The 14,315-nt window shown below is 39.3% G+C and overlaps 1 protein-coding gene across 3 annotated transcripts in view; it reads left to right on the top strand.

Moving 5' to 3' along the window:
* Positions 1–14,315, top strand: part of col11a1a (collagen, type XI, alpha 1a) — a 243,243-nt gene that overhangs the window by 214,608 nt on the left and 14,320 nt on the right. For all 3 annotated transcript variants that reach the window (XM_061965881.2, XM_061965879.2, XM_061965880.2), the window contains 8 exons: positions 69–122; positions 3,495–3,602; positions 9,213–9,266; positions 9,343–9,378; positions 9,452–9,505; positions 9,575–9,821; positions 10,612–10,724; positions 10,921–10,989. In XM_061965881.2, the coding sequence (XP_061821865.1) occupies positions 69–122; positions 3,495–3,602; positions 9,213–9,266; positions 9,343–9,378; positions 9,452–9,505; positions 9,575–9,821; positions 10,612–10,724; positions 10,921–10,989 (735 nt within the window). The remainder of the gene's footprint in view (positions 1–68; positions 123–3,494; positions 3,603–9,212; positions 9,267–9,342; positions 9,379–9,451; positions 9,506–9,574; positions 9,822–10,611; positions 10,725–10,920; positions 10,990–14,315) is intronic.

Below are 14,315 nucleotides of genomic sequence, written 5' to 3'. Positions count from 1 at the left end.
TGCTTTTTGTTGTTGTTTGTTTCCCTTCCAGTCACGCTGTTTAACTTGTCATTACCACTTTTACTCAGGGTCCTCCAGGACTTCCCGGTCTGAAAGGTGACCCGGGCTCCAAGGGTGAAAAGGTGAGCAAAAGTTCCCCCTTTTGATCAAAGTTATTCTGTCTGAAAGCCCAACTTTTGGTGCATGGTATACAATACATATTGTATTAGTTGCATTCATACAGACACATTATTCATTTGTTCGGGCCCCCGGTGGGCCATAAAATAATTGTGATGCATCGCTCTAATCACGTCCTGGCTGTCTCTGTCAAATCTGCAGGTGAAGTAACGAGCTGTTGTATATGTTGTGACAAGCCGCATTACTCCGTCAAAGCTGCCTCCCCACACACTGACGAATAACAACAAGTTTAGTGGTGCCTGGAGTTTAATTGCTTGTGTGACGGAGCGCATAACTCCAAATACTTGAGTCTGGAATCAATGTTGAAGGGAGTTGATTTGCCATTATTCTGTTCTGGGCCCTCAAAAAAGACTATAATTTAACGTGTGACATGTTTTTTGACAAGACAAACACTTCTCTAACTAATACTGTGTGAAGATCAATAGAATAAAATCTACAAGTAACAACTACAGTCGTTTTAGCAACGTAATAATATATACACAATTTACAAGCATTCTCACAACACCATCAGCAACTTCTCCATATTTTTATGGATAAATGTGTGCTGTTTACTAATTACTTTACTTTGCCGTTTGTTTAACCTTTTTCGACTAATTCTGCTTCAGGTTGTAGCAGTGCTCCGCCGAGTTGTCTGCACGCACACCTCGGTCATGTTTTCGATGATTTATCAATGAATGTTATCCACTTCTTCTGGGCGTTGCCCTTCGCACGCACTTTCTTCCTTCCCACGGTTGGAAAAAACAAAGACGTGTCTGCCTAGCTCAGAGGTCGGCAGCCCAAAATGTTGAAAGAACCATATTGGACCACAAATACCAAAAAGTGATCGATCTGGAGCCGCAAAACATTAAAAGACATGTATAAGTGTTATAATGATGTAAGTGTCTATATTAGCTATATTAGCCTACTATCAAAATGACTTTAAAAGTCTTATATAAGTGTTATAATGAAGGCAACACATGATGTAAGTGCCTATATTAGCTATATTAGCCTACTATCAAAATGACTTTAAAAGTCTTATATAAGTGTTATAATGAAGGCAACACATGACGTAAGTGTCTATATTAGCCTACAATCAGAATGACTTTAAAAGTCTTATATAAGTGTTAAAAGGAAGGCAACACATGATGTAAGTGTCTATATTAGCCTACTATCAAAATGACTTTAAAAGTCTTATATAAGTGTTATAATAGAGGCAACACATGATGTAAGTGTCTATATTAGCTATATTAGCCTACTATCAAAATGACTTTAAAAGTCTTATATAAGTGTTATAATGAAGGCAACACATGACGTAAGTGTCTATATTAGCCTACAATCAGAATGACTTTAAAAGTCTTATATAAGTGTTAAAAGGAAGGCAACACATGATGTAAGTGTCTATATTAGCTATATTAGCCTACTATCAAAATGACTTTAAAAGTCTTATATAAGTGTTATAATGAAGGCAACACATGCTGTAAGTGTCTATATTAGCCTACTATCAAAATGACTTTAAAAGTCTTATATAAGTGTTATAAAGAAGGCAACACATGACGTCCATCCATCCATCCATCCATTTTCTACCGCTTATTCCCTTTGGGGTCGCGGGGGGCGCTGGAGCCTATCTCAGCTACAATCGGGCGGAAGGCGGGGTACACCCTGGACAAGTCGCCACCTCATCGCAGGGCCAACACAGATAGACAGACAACATTCACACTCACATCCACACACTAGGGCCAATTTAGCAACACATGACGTAAGTGTCTATATTAGCCTACTATCAAAATGACTTTAAAAGTCTTATATAAGTGTTATAATGAAGGCAACGCATGATGTAAGTGTCTATATTAGCCTACTATCAACATGACTTTAAAAGTGTTATATAAGTGTTATAATAAAGACAACACATGATGTAAGTGGCTAATTGGCTATATTAGCCTACTACCAAAATGACTTTAAAAGTCTTATAAAAGAGTTAAAAGGAAGGCAACACATGATGTAAGTGTCTATATTAGCCTACTATCAAAATGACTTTAAAAGTCTTATATAAGTGTTATAATAGAGGCAACACATGATGTAAGTGTCTATATTAGCTATATTAGCCTACTATCAAAATGACTTTAAAAGTCTTATATAAGTGTTATAATGAAGGCAACACATGATGTAAGTGTCTATATTAGCCTACTATCAAAATGACTTTAAAAGTCTTACATAAGTGTTATAATGAAGGCAACACATGATGTAAGTGTCTATATTAGCCTACTATCAAAATTACTTTAAAAGTCGTATATAAGTGTTATAATGAAGGCAACACATGATGTAAGTGTCTATATTAGCCTACTATCAAAATGACTTTAAAAGTCTTATATTAGTGTTATAATGAAGGCAACACATGATGTAAGTGTCTATATTAGCCTACTATCAAAATGACTTTAAAAGTCTTATATAAGTGTTATAATAAAGGCAACACATGATGTAAGTGTCTATATTAGCTATATTAGCCTACTATCAAAATGACTTTAAAAGTCTTATATAAGTGTTATAATAAAGGCAACACATGATGTAAGTGTCTATATTAGCTATATTAGCCTACTATCAAAATGCCTCTGTGTTGCAGGCTGACGCAAATCTTTGATGACAGAAATGTTAAAATGTAATATTTTGTGTACACATTTTTACAACATTGGAAAACATTAGTAACATTTCTCAGAGGGAGAGATAACTCCTGGAAATGGCCAAAGGCAGGCTGTCTTCATTTAATGGATTTATTTAACGTTTGCTGTGGTCTGGAACAACATGGCACACAAACAACTATCAGAAATGCAGCCAATGTTACATACAGATAATGTGTCATGAGACATGCAAATATAAATTATATACACAGAGGACATAAGTAAAGGATATTAAATGAGCTCAAATATAGCTACAAACGAGGCATAATGATGCAATATGTACATACAGCTAGCCTAAATAGCATGTTAGCATTGAATAAACGTTTTCAAAAGTTGTTGTTTAAACGTTGCAGAATATTGGTAAGGAAATGACCAAATTTCAATGGTCAAATCAACATTACAACTTATCATTGAATAAATGTTGTCAAAAAGCATGTTGATTCAACGTTGTATTAGTGTTGTAAAATATTGGTTAGGAAATGACCAAAATTCAATGGTCAAATCAACATCAGAACCCAACATTGAATAAAAGCATGTTATGTTTGAGTTGCTCAACGTCAGAATCTAATTCAACAAGTTCTCAAACTTGTTTCAATGTCTTGTGCCTGCAGGGAAGCTGCACATAGCTGTGATTGTACTTTAAATTGTGCACTTTTTCTTTTTCAGGGACATCCAGGTCTGATCGGCTTGATCGGACCACCCGGTGAGCAAGGAGAGAAGGGAGACCGAGGTTTGCCCGGACCCCAAGGTTCACCCGGTGGCAAGGGAGACAATGTAAGTGGTTTATGTCCAGCTTCTAACAGTTTTTTTCCCCCCCATTTTCTCTCAAATGTTCAGTCAATATTGGTCAATTCAATAACTAATATTTTAATAACATAACCATTTAAAAAAATAATAGGTGTTTACCAATAAATCCTCAAAGTGGAGCCTGTTTTAAAGGGGAACATTATCACAATTTCAGAAAGGTTAAAACCATTAAAAATCAGTTCCCAGTGGCTTATTTTATTTTTCGAAGTTTTTTTCAAAATTTTACCCATCACGCAATATCCCTAAAAAAAGCTTCAAAGTGCCTGATTTTAACCATCGTTATAAACACCCGTCCATTTTCCTGTGACGTCACATAGTGAAGCCAACACAAACAAACATGGCGGAAAGAACAGCAAGCTATAGCGACATTAGCTCGGATTCAGACTCGGATTTCAGCGGCTTAAGCGATTCAACAGATTACGAATGTATTGAAACGGATGGTGGTAGTGTGGAGGCAGGTAGCGAAAACGAAATTGAAGAAGAAACTGAAGCTATTGAGCCATATCGGTTTGAACCGTATGCAATCGAAACCGACGAAAACGACTCGGGAGAAAAGCGAGGACGAATTCAGCGATCGCCTTCTAACCAACGATTCGTATGTGTTTGTTTGGCATTAAAGAAAACTAACAACTATGAACTAGGTTTACAGCATATGAAATACATTTGGCAACAACATGCACTTTGAGAGTGCAGACAGCCCAATTTTCATCAATTAATATATTCTGTAGACATACCTTCATCCGCGCTCTTTTCCTGAAAGCTGATCTGTCCAGTTTTGGAGTTGATGTCTGCAGGCCAGGGAAGCTAGGGTCGATAGGGGGTTTAGCTCGCTCGTCTGCGGGAACAAACTGCCGCCATTGCTTGCCGTGCTACCGAGGTCCTTTGTCCCTGAATTGCTCACACACTCCGGCAGATTCAATGGGGGTCTGGCGGCAGATTTCTTTGACTTTATCGTTGGAAATGCATCTGCTTTGAGTGTCGCAGGATATCCACACATTCTTGCCACCTTTGTCGTAGCATAGCTTTCGTCGGTAAAGTGTGCGGAACAAACGTCCAATTTCTTGCCACTTTCGCATCTTTGGGCCACTGGTGCAACTTGAATCCGTCCCTGTTCGTGTTGTTACACCCTCCGACAACACACCGACGAGGCATGATGTCTCCAAGGTACGGAAAACAGTCGAAAAAACGGAAAATAACAGAGCTGATTTGACTCGGTGTTTGAGAAAACGGCGGATTGCTTCCCGATGTGACGCCACATTGTGATGTCATCACTCCGAGAGCGAATATTAGAAAGGCGTTTAATTCGCCAAAATTCACCCATTTAGAGTTCGGAAATCGGTTAAAAAAATATATGGTCTTTTTTCTGCAACATCAAGGTATATATTGACGCTTACATAGGTCTGGTGATAATGTTCCCCTTTAATGTAATTTGTATTTTAGACAAAACAATTCTATACACAATCTCCTAGAAGTATTTCAGTACGTCACAATAATATGTCATTTGATGATTAAAATAGATAACCCAAGTATAGTGGACCCTCGATTTACTAACCTAAACAATGTAAATATGAATAATGGGTTCCAGCTTCGACAAAAATGAATTTTTTAGTAAATGTTTGTGCACTTTGAATACAATATAAAGCACGATTTTCTTTATTTCTAAACATAGTAGCTACATGGGTGTTAAACTAAGGAGTTTCAAACTGTGAGTGCACCACACGGCTAGTAACAGTGTGTGTGCGTGTAGGGAGGGCGACTGAAAATGAGGACAGCTCAGTTAGTTGTTGTTCTTTTGGCTGTTTAATTTAAATTGTATTGTTTCGTTTGTTTGATATACAGTACTGTATATCAAACAAACGAACACACACTGTCACTAGCCGTGTGGCGCACTCGCAGTTTGAAATGGTTAAACATTAGTTTAACCCCCGGGTAGCTACTACGGTTAGAAATAAAGAAAATAGAATTGACTCTTATCTTGTGGGTTAATCTTATTTGCGTGCAGCAAAAGGGAAGGGGAGTGGTGGGGAGGAAGTATTGACAACGCTGTGGAGACTTCCTTATTGTTGCAAGCCACACGTCGCTTGTCCGTTGCTTTCTTTGGACTCATATTGAGCTCGCAGTACTAGAACAATGGAGTAAAAAGGCTAAAACGGACAGATCACTACCGCGGTGCTGGCTGAATGAGCCACCAGCGATCAACTAACCCACCTACAATGGCCATTTTTATTCGGTTCGTAAATCGAACAGTTCATACAAGGAGGGGTTTATAAAACGAAATTCCACTTGACAAACTTCCCCCAATTTTTAAAAACATAATCCATAATAGCTAAGCAGTAATTCCATGCACCCTTTGATTACTCACAGTATTACTACTTATTAGGACTGCAACTAACGAGTATTTTGGTCGTCGATTAGTCAACGATTATCTTCACGATTAGTCGGATAATAAAGCGTACACATATTTAAGGGCTCTAATTTGACCATGAACTTCTAGATGCAGCTTAAGTTATTTTAGGCATGTGCTTACTAACAACAAAGATGACTAATTCATTCATTAAGAGGACTTTTTACCTGACTTGTTTCGACTGTCGTCCGCAGTCTTCTTCAGAAGGGTCACCTGACCACTGTGACGTGTTGCATATCAGCTGTTCTTATAGGCGTGGACGACCAGGCAGACCTGTCAAGTCTACCTGGTTGGCTTCCTTAGTTCGATCGCCTCCTCAATCCATTGTTTGAATCTGTTACTTTCTGTGCCGATGATTTTGCCGTTGTCCCGGTCCATGACGTGGTTATTTATTTTTTGCTATGATCTGATATGGCTGATTTTAAGATTTCCCGTTCGGATTTTTGTTTTTAGGCTTCTTGTAAACCTTCCAATTGTTTCTTTTTCACATTCTTTCTGATGTTCTTTCTTCCTTGTGTTGATTGTCCTCAAACAAACAAACATCCGAACAGGAAATCTTAAAATTAGCCATATCAGATCATTGCAAAAATAAATAACCACATCATGGACCGGGACCATACTTGCCAACCCTCCCGATTTTCCCGGGAGACTCCCGAATTTCAGTGCCCCTCCCGAAAATCTCAAACATTCTCCCGAATTTCTCCTGATTTCCACCCGGACAACAATTTTGGGGGCGTGCCTTAAAGGCACTGCCTTTAGCGTCCTCTACATCCTGTCTTCACGTCCGCTTTTCCTCCATACAAACAGCGTGCCGGCCCAGTCACATAATATCTGCGGCTTTTTCACACACATAAGTGAATGCAAGACATACTTGGTCAACAGCCATACAGGTCACACGGAGGGTGGCTGTATAAACAACTTTAACACTGTTACAAATATGCGCCACACTGTGAATCCACACCAAACAAGAATGACAAACACATTTCGGGAGAACGTCCGCACCGTAACACAACATAAACACAACAGAACAAATACCCAGAACCCCTTGCAGCACTAACTCTTCCGGGACGCTAAAATATACACCCCCCGCTACCACCAAACCCCGCCCCCCTAAACCCTGCCCACCTCAACCCAAAACAAGAATGATAAATACATTTCGGAAGAACATCCGCACCGTAACACAACATAAACACAACAGAACAAATACCCAGAACCCCTTGCAGCACTAACTCTTCTGGGACGCTACAATATACCCCCACCGCTACCACCAAATTCCTCCCCAAACCCGCACACCTCAACCCCCGCTTCCCCCCAAACCGTGCCCACCTCAACCCAAAACAAGAATGACAAACACATTTTGGGAGAACATCCGCACCGTAACACAACAGAACAAATACCCAGAACCCCTTGCAGCACTAACTCTTCCGGGACTTTACAATATACACCCCCCGCTACCACCAAATTCCCCCCTCAACCCCGCACACCTCAACCCCAAACAAGAATGACAAACACATTCCGGGAGAACATCCGCACCGTAATACAACATAAACACAACAGAACAAATACCCAGAACCCCTTGCAGCACTAACTCTTCCGGGACGCTACAATATACACCCCCCGCTACCACCAAACCCCGCCCCTCCCCCCAACCCTGCCCACCCCAACCAAGAATGACAAACACATTCCGGGAGAACATCCGCACCGTAACACAACAGAACAAATACCCAGAACCCCTTGCAGCACTAACTCTTCCGGGACGCTACAATATACACCCCCCCGCTACCACCAAACCTCCCCTCTCCCCCCAACCCTGCCCACCTCAACCCCAAACAAGAATGACAAACACATTCCGGGAGAACATCCACACCGTAATACAACATAAACACAACAGAACAAATACCCAGAACCCCTTGCAGCACTAACTCTTCCGGGACGCTACAATATACACCCCTGCTACCACAAAACCCCGCCCCGCCCACCTCAACCCCAAACAAGAATGACAAACACATTCCGGGAGAACATCCGCACCGTAAAACAACAGAACAAATACCCAGAACCCCTTGCAGCACTAACTCTTCCGGGACGCTACAATATACACCCCCCCGCTACCACCAAACCTCCCCTCTCCCCCCAACCCCGCACACCTCAACCCCAAACAAGAATGACAAACACATTCCGGGAGAACATCCGCACCGTAATACAACATAAACACAACAGAACAAATACCCAGAACCCCTTGCAGCACTAACTCTTCCGGGACGCTACAATATACACCCCCCGCTACCACCAAACCCCGCCCCTCCCCCCAACCCTGCCCACCCCAACCAAGAATGACAAACACATTCCGGGAGAACATCCGCACCGTAACACAACAGAACAAATACCCAGAACCCCTTGCAGCACTAACTCTTCCGGGACGCTACAATATACACCCCCCCGCTACCACCAAACCTCCCCTCTCCCCCCAACCCTGCCCACCTCAACCCCAAACAAGAATGACAAACACATTCCGGGAGAACATCCACACCGTAATACAACATAAACACAACTGAACAAATACCCAGAACCCCTTGCAGCACTAACTCTTCCAGGACGCTACAATATACACCCCTGCTACCACAAAACCCCGCCCCGCCCACCTCAACCCCAACCAAGAATGACAAACACATTCCGGGAGAACATCCGCACCGTAAAACAACAGAACAAATACCCAGAACCCCTTGCAGCACTAACTCTTCCGGGACTTTACAATATACACCCCCCGCTACCACCAAATTCCCCCCCAACCCCGCCCACCTCAACCCCAAACAAGAATGACAAACACATTCCGGGAGAACATCTGCACCGTAACACAACAGAACAAATACCCAGAACCCCTTGCAGCACTAACTCTTCCGGGACGTTACAATATACACCCCCCGCTACCACCAAACACCAACCCCGCCCACCTCAACCCCGCCGCGCCCCCTCATCTCCCGAATTCGGAGGTGTCAAGGTTGGCAAGTATGACCGGGACAACGGCAAAATCATCGGCACAGAAAGAAACAAATTCAAAATTGTAAACACGAGTGATGACGTCACGACTACTGTCGACAAATATAATACATTTTATGCTCGACCATGTGGACTAATGCTGGTGAATTCACAGTTGCCTCCATCTTATCTTCTCATAGGGTATCGGTGGGTCGTCAGGTCCTCTCGGGCCCCCTGGACCTCCTGGTCTACCTGTGAGTCCGTTCACTTAGATTTCAACAAAGGGAAGGATTTTGCCGAACTGATGTCCTTCTGTTTTGTCTCACTCAGGGTCCTCAAGGTCCTAAGGGAGCTAAGGGTTCATCTGTGAGTGGTTTTGAATACCCCGAGATACCACTTGTTTGTCCAACTTGGTTAACGTGATTCATGTGTTCCTCAGGGTCCAGCCGGCTCCAAAGGAGACACAGGTTCCCTTGGTCCTCCAGGTCCTCCTGTGAGTAAACCATTTCACCAACACACCAAACACGTTTCCCAGACTAAACGTGATGAACGCACTCCATAGGGTCCGCCAGGTGAGGTCATCCAGCCTCTACCCGTCCGCTCCCCCAAGAAGACCAAGCGCTCCAGCGACATGCAGTCCGACGCCGCCGGCACTTTCATGGACTACGGCGAGGGCATGGAGGACGTCTTTGGCTCGCTCAACAACCTCAAGCAAGATATTGAGCGTATGAAATACCCCATGGGCACGCAGAACAACCCAGCCAGGACATGCAAAGACCTGCAGCTCAGCCACCCAGAATTCCCTGATGGTAAGTCCGGAAACTGAATAGGTTTTGTAAGATTTGCTGAGGTCACACTTTGGAGCGTCCACCATAGTCCACAATAATGTGTAATAGGGTTGTACGGTATACCGGTACTAGTATAGTATCGCGGTACTAATGAATCAAAAACGGTACTATACTGTTTGAAAAGTACCGGTTCCCGCGTTGTGACATTGCTGGTTTTACGAGCAGAGGAGCATGTTCGGCAGCGCACACACACAGAGTACTTACAAGCAGACATAGTGTGTAGACAGAAAAGGGAGAATGGATTGTTTTAAAATTGGATTGTCTCAAAATTAAAAAAATCAATGACATTTAGTGAGAAAATATTAAGTTCATATCATTTCCAGGTGTTCGCGGGCCAGATAAAATCAACATTTATTGTCATTTTTATTAATTTGATGGGTAGTTTGCCGTAAAGTTAAGTATGTTTATTTAGATGAAAACATGTTTGGAAAGTATGATAATATTCTGTAATATTTGTTGCAATATTGGATACTATTAAAGTTTAAAAGGCATGCAATTTCAAGCAGTACATATATATTTTTCTGTTAAAATGAAAAAAATCAAGTGAGAAAATATGAAGTTCATATAATTTCCAGGTGTTTGTGAGCCAGATAAAATGATGTCGTGGGCCAAATCTGGCCCCCGGGCCTTGACTTTGACACCTGTGTCATAGAGTGTTAATGCCCTGTAATACTGTCACCTTGTCCTGTAAACACCTTGTTCAATGACATCATCTCTCAGTATTCCAAGACGTCTTCTTGATCCTTCTCAGGTGAATACTGGATTGATCCCAACCAAGGTTGCTCAGGGGATTCCTTCAAAGTCTACTGCAACTTCACGGCCGGAGGAGAAACCTGCATCCACCCCGATAAGAAGTCCAACGGGGTAGGATGTTCTTGCATTTATTCTGTTCTTACTCATGACATTATCAACATGATGTCTCATTAGCCCGCTGCACCGTGGCTTCAGGGCTGAGACGACAAGTGAAAGTTATCTGGTGTCACAAATTGTGTCACGCCAAGAGAACAGTAGTTTAAACAAGGTTTTCAGGGATATTTCAGCAGTCTTTGTTCCTCCACAGGTCAGAATATCTTCATGGCCCAAAGAAGTTCCTGGGTCGTGGTTCAGTGAATTTAAGCGTGGTAAAATAGTAAGTATTTGCTCTGCTTTTCATCAACCACCTACAGCTAACTGAATAAAATTGCACTATATATATATATATATATATATATATATATATATATATATATATATATATATATATATTATATAAATGTACACACATGCATCACATATATACATATATATGTATGTATAGACATATGTGTATACATATACATTATACATATACTATGTATACTATATATTATATACGTATATATATGTACATATATACACATTTTATAAATATACACACACATATATATATACATGTACACACATATATACACACGCACACATTTATATATACATTATATAGATGTACACATATGCATTACATATATATACTTATATATGTGTATATATAGACATAAGTGTACACATATATGTTATACATACACTATATATTATATGTACATATATACACATTATATAAATATACACACACATATATACAATATGTATATACATACACACATTATATATATATATATATATATACTGTACATATATACACACATATATACACACATTATATATATATATATACTGTACATATATACACACATATATACACACATTTATACACACACATGTATATATATATATATATATACATTATATAGATGTACACATACAGTATGCATTACATATATATATATACATATATATGTGTAAGTATAGACATAAGTGTATACATATACACATTTCCATTATACATATACCGTACTATGTATACTATATATTATATATATACATAAATACACATTATACAAATATACACGCACATATATGTGTATGTATAGACATAAGTGTATACACATACATTATACATATACCGTACTGTGTATACTATATATTATACATCTGCATAAATACACGTTATATAAATATACACACACATATATGTATATATACACACATTATATATATACACACACATATACATATATATATATATATATAAATATACAGTGTATATATATATATATATATATACACACACACACATATATACACACATATATACATGTATACACACATATATATACACGCGTGTGTGTATATATATATATATATATACATTATATAGATGTACACGTACAGTATGCATTACATATATACATATATATGTGTATGTATAGACATAAGTGTATACATATACATTATACATATACTGTACAATGTATACTATATGTTATATTTATATACATAAATACATGTTATATAAATATACACACACATATATGTATATATACACACATTATGTATATACATATATACATGTTTACACACACATATACATACACACACACACACATATATATACACTAAACTAAAATATTAACGCAACGCTTTTGTTTTTACTTCCATTTTCCATGAGTTGAACTAAAACTTGATCTAAAACTTTTGCTATATACACAATAGACCTATTCCTCTCGAATGTTGTTCACAAGTCTGTCTAAATCTGTGTTAGTGAGCATTTCTTCTTTGCCAAGATACTCTGTCCCACCTCACAGATGTGGCATGTCAAGACGCTGATTAAACAGCATGATTATTGCACAGGTGTGCCTTAGGCTGCCCACGATAAAAGGCCACTCTGAAATGTGACGTTTTATCACACAGCACAATGCCACAGATGTCGCAAATTTTATCTTGGCAAGGAACTAACACAGATTTAGACAGATTTGTCAATATTTGAGAGGAATAGGTCTTTTGTGTATATAGTAAACGTTTTAGATCTTTGAGTTCAACTCATGGAAAATGGGAGAAAAAACAAAAGTGTTGCGTTTATGTTTTTGTTTAGTGTATATACACACTTTATGTATATGTATATATATATATATATATATATATATATATATATATATATATATATATATATATATATATATATATATATATATATATATATATATATATATACATATATATATATATATATATATATATATGTATTTGTATATATATATACACATTCAATGTATTAGTTTATTAATTTATTATTATGCATTTATTATTTATAGGGCTATAATTTAGTTCATTCCAATGAGTTTGTCTTGAAGTGGTCTCGAGGTGTCGCCAAATAACCCATTACCACTGCACTTCAACTTAAAGACAGCATTGGTCAATTCCTGATAGATCATCAGAAATACGTTGGTGTTTTTCCATACCTACCTTTGTTCTTTGATTAATTCCACTTCATCAGATTCACGATTCGTGCAGATATCGTACATTATCCAAATCAGCTAATAGGCAAAGCGTGCAAAACACTCCTACCACCGTATTTTCCGGACCATAGGGCGCACCGGATTATAAGGCGCACTGCCGATGAGCGGGTCTAGTCAGGTTTATTTTCCGGATTATAGGGCGCATTAAAGGGGTCATTTTTTTTTTTTCTAAATTGTGGTCTACATAACATGTAATGGTGGTTCTTTGGTCAAAATGTTGCATAGATGATGTTTCACACATCATCTTCAAGTCGCTTTCTGACAGTCGCTTCAGGATGCGCTGTTTTATTTACATGGCTCACCTTGGACAGCGTCTTCTCATCGTCATCTTTGTTGTAGCGGTGTAGCGTGCAAGGACGGGAGTGGAAGAAGTGTCAAAAGATGGCGCTAACTGTTTTAATGACATTCAGACTTTACTTCAATCAATAACGGAGCAGCATCTCCTCATCCGTGGCTCACTAGTGCAACAACAACGCCCGAAATGTGTCCCGTGAAAAACTGTCAAGACCGGAACTCTCTAATAACTAAAGTCCCTTGGGTGAATAATATAAACTCACTACACCGGTATGTTTTAGTGCTTTCATGGCGAGTTTACTGACAGATATAAGTAAGAACTTTACACTACTTTATATTAGAAACGGCAACAGTGGAGGATGAATGTCACATAACAAGAAGATAGAGAAAAAGAAGAAGCTTATCGACTACGGTGTCGACACGGACTACAAAGGCGGACTCGCGAACATTTTCAGGACTTATGCAGATCCCAAATACACATCAGCAGGTACCAGAAGGTAAGAAAAGTTGCTTTTGCATAATATTGCGAAACAAAACACCAGATAATATGTCTTACTTTATACACACACCATAATAATGCTCCTATGTTGAAGCACAGTACAATCCATCAAGCGGTGCGGCTTCATACACTATATTGCCAAAAGTATTTGGCCACCCATCCAAATGATCAGAATTATGGTGTGGGGTTGTTTTTCGGGAGGTGGTCTTGGCCCCTTAGTTTCAGTGAAAGGAACTTTAAATGCTCCAGGATACCAAAACATTTTGGACAATTCCATGCTCCCAACCTTGT

The sequence above is a fragment of the Nerophis lumbriciformis genome, linkage group LG07 (genome assembly GCF_033978685.3).
Source record: "Nerophis lumbriciformis linkage group LG07, RoL_Nlum_v2.1, whole genome shotgun sequence".
Taxonomy (NCBI): Eukaryota; Metazoa; Chordata; class Actinopteri; order Syngnathiformes; family Syngnathidae; genus Nerophis; species Nerophis lumbriciformis.
This window is presented reverse-complemented; position numbering and strand designations above follow the sequence as displayed.